Source organism: Aptenodytes forsteri, unplaced genomic scaffold (assembly GCF_000699145.1).
Source record: "Aptenodytes forsteri isolate BGI_AS27 unplaced genomic scaffold, ASM69914v1 Scaffold8, whole genome shotgun sequence".
Classification (NCBI taxonomy): Eukaryota; Metazoa; Chordata; class Aves; order Sphenisciformes; family Spheniscidae; genus Aptenodytes; species Aptenodytes forsteri.
This window is the reverse complement of record NW_008796218.1, coordinates 2,004,193-2,016,466: the sequence shown is the minus strand read 5'-3', so window position 1 is coordinate 2,016,466 and position 12,274 is coordinate 2,004,193. Positions and strand designations below refer to the sequence as shown.

The 12,274-nt window shown below is 37.1% G+C and overlaps 1 protein-coding gene across 6 annotated transcripts in view; it reads left to right on the top strand.

Moving 5' to 3' along the window:
• The first annotated feature begins 3,260 nt into the window (after nucleotides 1–3,260).
• Nucleotides 3,261–12,274, top strand: part of NAP1L4 (nucleosome assembly protein 1 like 4) — a 28,238-nt gene continuing 19,224 nt past the window's right edge. For 2 of the 6 annotated variants that reach the window (XM_009288752.2, XM_009288753.2), the window contains exons 1-8: nucleotides 3,261–3,316; nucleotides 5,482–5,513; nucleotides 6,742–6,803; nucleotides 8,334–8,433; nucleotides 9,264–9,405; nucleotides 9,512–9,598; nucleotides 11,140–11,265; nucleotides 12,049–12,120. In XM_009288752.2, coding sequence (XP_009287027.1) covers nucleotides 3,314–3,316; nucleotides 5,482–5,513; nucleotides 6,742–6,803; nucleotides 8,334–8,433; nucleotides 9,264–9,405; nucleotides 9,512–9,598; nucleotides 11,140–11,265; nucleotides 12,049–12,120 — 624 coding nt within the window. In that variant the 5' untranslated portion in view covers nucleotides 3,261–3,313. Of the gene's footprint in view, nucleotides 3,317–5,481; nucleotides 5,514–6,741; nucleotides 6,804–8,331; nucleotides 8,434–9,263; nucleotides 9,406–9,511; nucleotides 9,599–11,139; nucleotides 11,266–12,048; nucleotides 12,121–12,274 lie in introns of those variants that run through there. The other 4 variants (XM_009288751.1, XM_009288750.1, XM_009288749.1 and 1 more) reach the window with 4 other exon arrangements.

Below are 12,274 nucleotides of genomic sequence, written 5' to 3'. Positions count from 1 at the left end.
TGTTGGCTTGGGTGTGGGGGGGGGGGGGTGGGAGCGGGTCAGGCGGCACGTATGGCCGCTCTCGCCCGCCCTGGGGAGCCTGGCAGCGAGCCCTCCCTTCCCCCGCCCTCCCGGGGGAGGTGGGGGAGGAAGAGGGTGGGAGGGCTGTTGTTTGCGGTGAACAGTTTCTCAGTCTCTCAGCCCGCGGTGCTCGGGTTGAGTCAAACCCGTCGCCGCTTAGGTCAGGCGCGATTTTTTCATTTGACCTCATCCACGATCTTGTGTTCCCTCAGCGTGGTGTGGGATTTTGGGGGCTCAGTTTTTCATTTCGAGGTCCCGTCTCCCAAGTGAAGGCCTGTTTAAAATTTTTGCTGCTGCTGCGATTGTTTACTGCATATAATACCAGCGTTTGTAGGATTTGTCTGACTCCGTTCCTGTAACATCTGCCTACGAGGCTTCAAAATAAAAAGGTAGAGAAGCAAGTATGTAAGTTATAGGTGAAACCAGAACCGCTAGGCAAATTTTTTATAAAGTCATCTCTAACCAAAATAGTGTTCCCTCGAGAAAAATTCCAAGGTGAGCTTAAGTATTGCTAATGTTCTGGGCTTGTGGAACAGGTTAATGAGTTTCTTCCTTTTGACTATTTTTTTCATTATTGCTTCTAACTTCCCTTACAAAAAGTATCAGACTATTATGTTTGTGGCTGCACACAGGGTTGCATCCCAGTAGCTCTAAAACGGAAGTCATAACTTTCCCTTCTGATTTGTTGTAGTTACGAAAAACAGTAACAGTTGTGGGTAGAAGTCTTCCTGTGAGTTCAGGAGCCCATTAGTTTCCTGCTTCATATTCTAGTTGTGTTTAGAAGGTTTGTACAACAAGACATAGGCTTTTTTAGCAGAGAAAATATATTCTGTGTACACTTGTATTTATGAATATGTCTTGCCATTAAATGTACAGACTTTTCCTTTAAAATTGCATCCTTCAGGATGTTACTTGTCCTTACAATGAACTTTTGCTGTCTTAGTGTGCATCGTGTTCAGAGTTTCCTGCTGTTGTAAGTGACTAGTGCTGTGTGACATTTGTGCTAGACAAATTGCAGCAGCCTGCTTTGTGGGACAAGTGGTTGATGTAGTCCCCTCTTTCCCCAAAGTTTCATATCTGTGTTAGTTTTTGAAAACAGTGAACTGTCCAGAAGAAATAAGATATGAATTTGGCCTCTTATTGGTGGTGGTAGTGATAATAACGATACCTTAATGATTCTTTTCTTGGAGTTCTGATAGCTTTTTCATGTCTTGATTGTCTGTAAACTGAGCTCACTTGCTTGGAAAATAACTAAGGCAATAAATATGAAGGCTCAGTGCTTTGCTACTGTATGTTTTCAACTAGGTGTGCATTTAACTTTGTCTCTCTAAAATCACCTTGCTCTCCCCTCTCCTGCCCTCACCAGTTTTTACCCAACAGTTTTGTTAGTAACTCTGTGGCAGTTAAGTCATTGGAAGACAACTGTAATGCAACTGGGAATCACAAGCTGTTTTGTAAGAAAGCTTCTTCTAATTATTTACTTATATACTTCTTTTTACTTTTTAGTTACCGAAGGATCAACTTAGAGGAGCGAAACAAGACTTAAAGTATTTGCACCAGGGAATGGTGTCTTTTTTTTTTCTTCTTTTTTTGTTGTTGTTGTTTCTTGTTACTTAGGTGAATGGCTTTTGTCAGAACATGTCTGTTCCAGTGGAGATTAGTTCAACTGCTATTTAAACGTATGGCCGCTCTCGCCCGCCCTGGGGAGCCTGGCAGCGAGCCCTCCCTTCCCCCGCCCTCCCGGGGGAGGTGGGGGAGGAAGAGGGTGGGAGGGCTGTTGTTTGCGGTGAACAGTTTCTCAGTCTCTCAGCCCGCGGTGCTCGGGTTGAGTCAAACCCGTCGCCGCTTAGGTCAGGCGCGATTTTTTCATTTGACCTCATCCACGATCTTGTGTTCCCTCAGCGTGGTGTGGGATTTTGGGGGCTCAGTTTTTCATTTCGAGGTCCCGTCTCCCAAGTGAAGGCCTGTTTAAAATTTTTGCTGCTGCTGCGATTGTTTACTGCATATAATACCAGCGTTTGTAGGATTTGTCTGACTCCGTTCCTGTAACATCTGCCTACGAGGCTTCAAAATAAAAAGGTAGAGAAGCAAGTATGTAAGTTATAGGTGAAACCAGAACCGCTAGGCAAATTTTTTATAAAGTCATCTCTAACCAAAATAGTGTTCCCTCGAGAAAAATTCCAAGGTGAGCTTAAGTATTGCTAATGTTCTGGGCTTGTGGAACAGGTTAATGAGTTTCTTCCTTTTGACTATTTTTTTCATTATTGCTTCTAACTTCCCTTACAAAAAGTATCAGACTATTATGTTTGTGGCTGCACACAGGGTTGCATCCCAGTAGCTCTAAAACGGAAGTCATAACTTTCCCTTCTGATTTGTTGTAGTTACGAAAAACAGTAACAGTTGTGGGTAGAAGTCTTCCTGTGAGTTCAGGAGCCCATTAGTTTCCTGCTTCATATTCTAGTTGTGTTTAGAAGGTTTGTACAACAAGACATAGGCTTTTTTAGCAGAGAAAATATATTCTGTGTACACTTGTATTTATGAATATGTCTTGCCATTAAATGTACAGACTTTTCCTTTAAAATTGCATCCTTCAGGATGTTACTTGTCCTTACAATGAACTTTTGCTGTCTTAGTGTGCATCGTGTTCAGAGTTTCCTGCTGTTGTAAGTGACTAGTGCTGTGTGACATTTGTGCTAGACAAATTGCAGCAGCCTGCTTTGTGGGACAAGTGGTTGATGTAGTCCCCTCTTTCCCCAAAGTTTCATATCTGTGTTAGTTTTTGAAAACAGTGAACTGTCCAGAAGAAATAAGATATGAATTTGGCCTCTTATTGGTGGTGGTAGTGATAATAACGATACCTTAATGATTCTTTTCTTGGAGTTCTGATAGCTTTTTCATGTCTTGATTGTCTGTAAACTGAGCTCACTTGCTTGGAAAATAACTAAGGCAATAAATATGAAGGCTCAGTGCTTTGCTACTGTATGTTTTCAACTAGGTGTGCATTTAACTTTGTCTCTCTAAAATCACCTTGCTCTCCCCTCTCCTGCCCTCACCAGTTTTTACCCAACAGTTTTGTTAGTAACTCTGTGGCAGTTAAGTCATTGGAAGACAACTGTAATGCAACTGGGAATCACAAGCTGTTTTGTAAGAAAGCTTCTTCTAATTATTTACTTATATACTTCTTTTTACTTTTTAGTTACCGAAGGATCAACTTAGAGGAGCGAAACAAGACTTAAAGTATTTGCACCAGGGAATGGTGTCTTTTTTTTTTTCTTCTTTTTTTGTTGTTGTTGTTTCTTGTTACTTAGGTGAATGGCTTTTGTCAGAACATGTCTGTTCCAGTGGAGATTAGTTCAACTGCTATTTAAAAATTACTCAAGTTATGGGAACTTTATTCAATGTTTTCCAAACACAAATGAGGATGGAATGAGAATCTTGTCTTCGGCAGGGTTGAGAAGTAGTTCACTGCAGGAAATGCAGCACAAACAACTGAGCAGAACAATTTGTATATGGAGTGGATTTTTTTCCATTAGCTCTGTCACTGGGCCTAGGTTGGAAGAGACAAGTCTTTGTGGCTAATTTTTAAGTAATGCAATTCTGCATTTTTAGTTGCTTACTGTTGCTTCCTCTAATAGTGACTAGGATCATATAACTTGTTGGCTGAACTCTGATATTAGGTCAATTTGCTATGTCTTACCTTTTTAATCGTATCTTCTTTTTTTTTTTTCCCCCTGCCTTCTGTTTGCTATGGAAGGAAAGACTTGTGTATGCTCCTTTATTTCTTCAGCTGTAAAATAGTAAAATTATTCTGTTTTGCTCTAGTGGATGGTTGCTGGCATTGCCACTTTCTCATGTTAGGTTTAAGGCAAGAATAAGTATTTGCAAATAAATATGCCTGGGTTGCTGAAACATACCTAGTCTACAAGAAGCCCCTTTTGTTTGTTCCTGGACTTAATCTATAGGGTGGGCTCATGTGCTTTTTTGGTAGATGTTAAGCAGCTTTACTTCCTGTGGAATAATCTAAAGTATACTCTTAGTACTTTTGTAAGTGAACAAAGCTTTTCAACTCTATTTAAGTGGTTGTGAAAATGTTGCTTTTCTAGCTTAGAGCAGGAATCAGCGCTTTCCAGATGGGAGGGTGCATGCAATCGCTGGGCCCCCTGCTCTGGCTGCCACTCAAGATGTCATTAGCACTTAGGTTCTTCTTTGGTAGCCACGTATTGGGAGCTGGGCTAAAGATCAGCCTGCTTGGCCTTTATAGATTCTAAGAAATCAGACCTGTCAACGCTCATGAATGATGGAAGGTACTTCTTGTTAGTCTGCAAGTCAGATTTAGAATATCTGCTTTCTTGAAAGCTTGATAGTGGAACGTATCACCTATGCTTCTGTCTGGTATGTAGTGATTACTTGGATTTGTGATGAACTGTTTAGAATGGGGCAAAAAACCCCACCAACCTGTATTACTAAAATAGATGTACGGGCTTGGATATTTCGCCCCAGTAAAGAAATAACAGCTAAGTAAGTTAGGCAATCCGGCTCCCTCTGGTTTCTCAGGAGAGCTAATTTAGATCTTGGGGGCTGGGGTAGCTATGCTAAACTTGGTTCCAATCATTGCTAATACCAAGACTTCAGCTTCTATGTTTCTTCTTTGTTTTCTCACTCCCGATAAATAAATTCAAGGCAAATCTTTATATAGGGGATTCTGCCTTCATAGCTGCTGTCAAAAACCCTTCTCTTGGTAAATAATTTTCTTTCCTTCAGTGTTTTGCTTCTCTTTATCTAGCAGCAGTTTTATGTTGTCATTCAGTATAGTGCCGTAGAAGCAGCTATTCACAAAAATAGCCCTGATTAGACAGACAAGTGAGGCATATTTTTCTTCTTGGGTGACATAAGAAAAAAGTCATTCTGAAGTTGTTGTAATTCATTTGAACTTTCATTGTTTTCAGATCAGGCGTAGTAACAGAGTATATGCAGAGATTAAAAATTCATTATTTACTGTGATACTGTCAAGGAACTAGAAAATACTATATTTACATCTTTCTCTTTGGCTTGATATTTTTTTAATAGAATGCAGAGCTAGTCTAGGAAACATGAGACATTTGTCTCCAGACTGAAGACTTGTGATCTAGTAGAAATGGATCAACATCTGGAATACTTGACAGAAGAAAATAAGTTTAAAAGGGTTAAATGAAAGCACCTAACAGACTGTTTAAAAACTATGAGCAAGTTCCAGTTTGGATTGGGTATTATGGGGGCTATTAACTTCACTGCAAGAAATTATGCATGATGAATTTCTTAGCAAAACCAGCAGCTGTTAATTTATATTAAGGTTTTAAACAATGACCTGTTCTATTTTCATCTTCTGTTGAGGTAAACAAATTACCATTAAAGTATTTTTAAACACTGTTTTTCAACTTGCAGGTGGATACAGGCACACAGATGGCAGATAACAGGTATGTTGGATTGTTTTCTTGAAATCTGGTCTTCTGTGGGAGAGTATTTTTTTACCTATGAAGAATGGATTACCAAACTTGGATTAGAATGAAATGGTAATATTTTCTCTAACTAGACTGTGTTTCCTTACAGCAAGGACAAAACACTCATTTGGTACAGGAGACGCTGAGATTGTGGTGTACTGGATACAGAATTACTCTGTTCTTGGATTAACGTAATTTATGTTGTCGTGATTGTTTTCAGTGTTCATATTTAAATTCTCTAAAGACTTGAAGAGACCACTAATCCTCAGTGTTTCTCTGATCTGTATGATTTAAACATGCAAAAGGCACTGTTTTATTTTCTAGTTTTTATAGCATTTTAGAACAAATAACAGGGTTGTTAAACTGGTGTAAATACATATGTAATGCTGGTCTTTCAAGGCTTGCAGTGCACCAGGGTAAGCTGGATAAGCTAGTCTATCTGGTAACTAATAATACCCATTTGCATATGTGATATGTTTTCTCCTTTTGTATCTGAGTTAGGGTTAACTTCAGCAATACCCAGTCTGTATTTTGCGAGCTATAAACTGGCAGGGAACACAGGGAATGCTTGCTGGCTATTGACTCATTCTGGTCGCTCTCTTTCTCCAGCACAGGAAGTGTGATGGAAGACATTGTGGCAGGGAGTGTCCTCCCTCCACTGGGGAGGACAGGGACATCTCTTTTTAGAGTAGAAGTGAATGTTTTTACTGTTAATCAAAACAACGTGATACAGAAATTCAAAACAAAGAGCTTTGATCTTTTGTTTATCTTCCTTTCTTATGTGTATCCTTTCTCATGTTTTTCTTCATCACTTACATTAAAAGGGTGTCTTGTATTTTTTGCTTGTGAGTAATAACATTTTCCTGTCCAGAGTGACCCAGTACAGATGAAAGGCCAGACATTCACTTGATGAGATGAATTTATCTGTCAGTGTTTTTTTGTGTTGGGGTTTTTGTGTTTTGTTTGGGGTTTTTTTGCCTTTCCTTTGCATCCTATTCACCTTAGGAGAACTAGTTTCATATCCAAACTTCTACTCTCAAGTTCTGAGAAGCTTGATGACATAAATAATGTCTTTTAGTGGGATACTAGTTTATAAAACTTGTCCTGTAGTAAACACTGAAAATTCAGAATACTTTTGTTCTTAAATGTTAACATTTTTATGAAGTGATGCCTTTTTAATGTGTTACACTTTTAATTCTTTTAGTAAAACAGAAGATACTGCTTCAGATTCGGTGGAGGCTGCTAAAAATGCAAGCGACAAAAAAGGTAAGAAATACATAGTAGTAGGTAACATTACAAAGGTGGAATAAGCCTATTGCCTTGTGTTTTGAAGCTTCTTTATCTACATTTCCAAAATCTTTACAGTCAAAACTACAGATGTGTTCACTTTTGAAAGCAAAGCAATGTTTTCTAGGCTAACTGTTCACTTTCTGATGTTTTCCATGTTTATTGCAGCCAAGAGCAAAATAAAGGCTATATTTTTGTAACAGTGGAAGTATTTTTGCATATGTTGTGACTAGGATGGTTCTATATGGCATGAAATAACCCACTAGATGCTTGCAATGAGGTCTGTATAGACTAACTTTTAACAACTTGTGATCTTTATCAGCATAATTATTAAAATGAGAAGTCCTGTATGTGTGCTAGTTCTTTACTATCTTGTTTGTAGGAAGATGCATCTTTATAATATGTCATCTTGAGGTTTTTATTCTTCATTTGGAAGGTCTACAGATAAGTGCTGAATAATGCTTTTCAAATTAATACTTCTGTGTGCGGAAAAGCTAAGGTTCCGTTGTTATTAACCTGAACACTCAAATTTGTAAGTTATAGTGAAATATGTTTCACATACATGGCCACTGAATGTTCTTTAGGTCTCACTTTTTTTTTTAAGAAAGCCTTTGTGACTGGCAATTGGAAATTGCATATAAACTGGTAGACACCATTGAATAATTCTTATAGTCAAGTTGGATTAAGAAAAAACAACAAAAAAAACCCCAAACAAATGACAAAAACAACACACAAACCCACCTTTATATAAGCTTCATCAAGTTAGTGTGTGGTATGCAATTTTTTGGTTTTTAATGTCTGGGGAGAAGAGCTGTGAGAAGGAATGGAAAAGTTTGAAAAGCAAATGTGTTCCCACTATGACTACCTGTGCGGTTATTAGTAAGGATTTTTAACTCCTAACCAGAAGCATTTTAGGTCTGACCTCCCGTAAAAATAGTCTTCTGTGAACTGTTGTGATGACTGTTTGGGGAGTCCTACAGATAGTAAAAGTATCTTGATGTAAAAAATTAGTTGTCAAGGAAATGGTCGTAGTGCTATGCTGCTTTGTTGTACAGTACACAAAGTTTTCATCAGTTTTTTCAGGAGTCAGACTAACTGGAAAACACTTTTACAAATATCTTGGAAGTATAATTCAGTGGTTCTTCTCTTGCAAATTTATATGTGGCTTATAAGCTACAGCTAATATAGAGGGAGGATAGAGAAACTCCTATCTTGCACTTTCTTACACGAAAGGGAAGGCAGGAAATTTGCTTATGTACTACTTGCTTCTAAAAGCAAAGACTTGAGATATTTGCAAAGAAAAAGGTGCATTTTCTATCATTATCCAATTCTATCTTTCCGAAATCTGATCCTGAAGTAATTTTGCTTGAGTTATTAGTTAATTATAGTGGTGCTATTTGAGATCTGGAAAATAGTATTTTTACTGTGACTGCCTTAAGACACACAGTATGACAAAAGTGCTATAAATATATTCAAATTTGTTTTAAAAGTAATTTTCTGTCTTCATAGAAAAGCTAGCAGACCAAGTGATGCAAAATCCGCAAGTCCTGGCAGCTCTACAGGAACGTCTTGACAACACAGCGCTCACTCCTTCAAGTTACCTTGAAACGTAAGTACAGGGCATAATAAAATTCCTGAAAGACTGAAAGCATAATATAATGTTATTACTGTATAATTATGGTAGGAAATTAGAACAAATGATTCACTAAGAAAAATGGTTGACTTAAACCATGATTCATAGTGGCCTAGTCAAGTTTTAGTTCACTTACGCAAAATTGCAAACAAATTTTTGTCTAGTTCAGTATTTTCCTTCGCTATTACTATTTTGGTTAGAAATAACTCCTCTCCCTCCCACTTTGTTTCCTTCTGTGACCCTTATTCTGTCAGGGTGTGCGCTGCATTGATTGATGATTTCTATAAGATTGCTGTCCAGGATGTAGTGGAAAGTTCAGGACCTGTAAATCCCTAGTTTGAAGCTTAGTTTTATATTAATTGTAGAGTAGACTTAAACTTTTCAAAATTTTGCCTTTAGTAGATATTTGTGCTTTTATTTCTTGACTGGGAATAGCTGGTAGACCTCTTTCAAAAAAAAAAAAAAAAAGCTGTAAGAAGTTCTTTTTACCTGACTGTATATAAATGCTTAATAATTCAAAGTACAGATGGGCAATGTGTACTTTTCCCCTGCTGAATGCACAGTTCTTATTTTTCATAGATGGATCAGCACAACTCTAGTCTCAAAGTTTAGGTGTACCTTTGAGAACAACGTGGGTAGGAGAGGATTCTTTCAACTTTTTGAAATAAGTTTTGAAGAAATATCTGTTTGACATAAGCCTTTTATTTGCAAATTGCATTTAGTTATAAGCAGCCTGTTTCACAGTGATGTGTTAAATAATGCTGAGGTAACTAACTTTTAACCTTAAAGAATTGTTTGTTTTTTAGTTTACCAAAAGCAGTGAAAAGAAGAATTGATGCCTTGAAACAGCTCCAGGTGAAATGTGCCCATATAGAAGCTAAATTCTATGAAGAAGTACATGATTTAGAGAGAAAATATGCAGCACTCTATCAACCCCTTTTTGATAAGGTGGGAAGACTATGTATAAATCTTTGTCTCCTTCTAGCTGAGTGAGTTCTGTTTGCATATATGGAATTTTACATCTTCAATTACATTCTTGATTTTTCTAACACAGAGAAGAGAGTTTATTAATGGGGAAGCTGAACCCACAGATGCAGAGTCAGAATGGCACAGTGAAAATGAGGAAGAAGAAAAACTAGCTGTGAGTACAAGCTGTATGAACTACAGATATATGGGATTGTCAGAATTAATTCCTGTACAGTGTTTTCTGTTGAAAGATTCATCTTTTGGAAATAAAGATTTTATCAGTAATGTGCTCTTGTGATTAATACACTGTTCTGTCCAGTGAAAGCTTTTAAACTTTTAGTTTAGCCTCTTTTCAAGTTTGTAACTTGAGTGAATTGAAAAGTTGCCTTTGTTTGCACTGTTCGTAACCTGTTAACAGTATCTTTCTGATAATGGGTTCCATTCCAGTGCTACATGATACCCCAAGATAATAGAAGGCTGGCTGTTTGTCTGCCTGTCCCCTTTATTTTGGGGGACATAATTAGCTTTCATTTCCGTAAATACAGATTAGACGTCACCTAGTCATAAAATGGAATTGACCTAATAAAATGTGTGCTAGCTAGTGGATTCCTACTTGCCTATTGAGTAGGAGTTATCTAGAGTTAGGAGGGATAATATAATCTGCCTTTTACTCTCCTGTCATCATTTTTGGAGATGTATACTCATGGCTTGCTTCTTTTTCTCAGAGGAGTGACCTACTTGCAATGCTGTGTTTGCCATTCTGTCAGGTTTTCTCTGCGTTTTTTCCTTGGCCTGTTTTCCTTCAGTTTCCTTTGGACACTGTTCTGTATACAAAGCAAATTGTTCTCTTTGTTTTTACTGATCTCATGAGATTTAGCATGACACAGTACTCCATGTGCCTAAGCAAAAAAGGTTAGTTAGGCTTTGTGTAAATACAGCATTGACTGGCCATATTCCATGCAATTATAAGATAAGAAACATGTCTAGATGGCAAGTAAACTGCTGCTTCATATTCTTGACTAGTCATAACCCTGCTGTTCAGAAGATCTTACATATTTGCTGCTATCTAGTGGTGTAAAAGGAAAGGTGCAATACAACTAATTCAGACTGTGAATTTCCTGTTTTTTGGGGATGGAGAAGTGACTTAGTCATTCTTCTTTTTTATAACATTTGACATTGGTTATGTGTAGGGAATCCTGTATCACAAAAGATTAATAATTGAAGACAGTATAATAATGAAAAATAACCAACTTTACCAAGTATTCTGAAAAATTGGGAAGCTAAAACAGTATTTCAGAGGGCAAAGTTAAATTTTAAATTTTTAGATGAAGCTCTGTAAATGGCACATGAAGCTACAGGAATGAGATGAATAGAAAAATAGAAATGTATTTATATTTTTTTTTCTGTTTGTAGAAAGATAGAAATATGTTTTAATTATTTCTGTTTGTCAAGTCAGTGAAACCGTCCCTTGGTCTATTTAGTCTTTGTACAGAAGAATTCCAAATGAGTTGAAAGTAAATCTGAATTAAATGTATATATGTTTAGTTGTGTAAATAAACCTTATGTCACTTCATTTACAGAGGAAAAAACTGTAAATTGTAAATGTTCCTTAAACACAGCTTCAGAGATGGCAAATGTTTTGTACATCTACCTCTGTTTATTAATATTAAGAAGTTGTGATTTCATTTCTTAAATGTTTCTGTATTTGTTTCACAGGGAGACCTGAAAAATGTAGTGGTAATAGAAGAAAAAGCAGAAGCAGAAGAGACAAATGTCAAAGGAATTCCAGACTTCTGGTTTACTATCTTTAGGAACGTAGATATGCTAAGTGAATTAGTACAAGTAAGTTTCTCCTCTGAAAAGAATAACTTCTGTCATGTGTTCAATGAATTGCTACTTTCTCCAATTAATAGTGAGTGCTTGTGGAATGTGTGCGAGACACCAAATCTTGAAAAAATACAGACTCAAATCAAGAGTCTTCAGAATCCCTAATATTATTCCTGAAGATGCTTGAAAGGCTAATGATGGACAAGCGGAACAGCTGACCCAAACTGCTAAACACTATGTGAATTGTTTAAGAAATGATCTTGTAACAACCTTTGTAGGTACTAAAATGCAAGTTTATGTGCTGTTGGAACAGGAACAGCTGTTCCCCTGTAGTTTTGTTAATTTAGTCCATAAAGGATTATTTTTGCAAGGATATTATAAGCATACCCATGGATTGGTTGAATTCGTGTTAAATAGCTTATGTAGTTTTGCCCTCAGTTATATTAATTGCTTTTAATGCTGTTAAGGAAGAATTCCCTGAAGCGTATCTTTGTGTGAATCTCACCAGCAATAAATATCCTGAATGAAGTTACTTCATTTTCAGTAATATTCATGCAGCCTAGCATGGTAGCAGCTTTATTTACCGAAGACGAGGCCTAATGATTGAGAATTTGGCACGTGATATTTGGAACTACGATTAAGAAACTTGGATCCAAATCTGAACTTTAGCTGAAATTGTTGAATAATTACAAGGTTTGGTTCTTTCTTAAGAACAGGTTGAACAAGAAACTAGGTTAAAATTTTGTTCTTCTAAATATTGCCTGCTGAATAGGAATTTTTTTCTTTTTTTTTTCTTAGGAATATGATGAACCAATCTTGAAACACCTGCAGGATATTAAAGTTAAGTTTTCTGAACCCGGACAGCCTATGGTGAGTTTTCTTTGGTTGTTTCTCATGAAGATTGTAGGAGTGAAGTGAACAGCATTTCAAAATTTTCATTCCATTCTCTTCAGCTGTAATGTGAGTGTGGGGTTTCTTTCCAGGCTAATTCTTCATGCTTTGCCTTTTAAAGATTTATATTCAG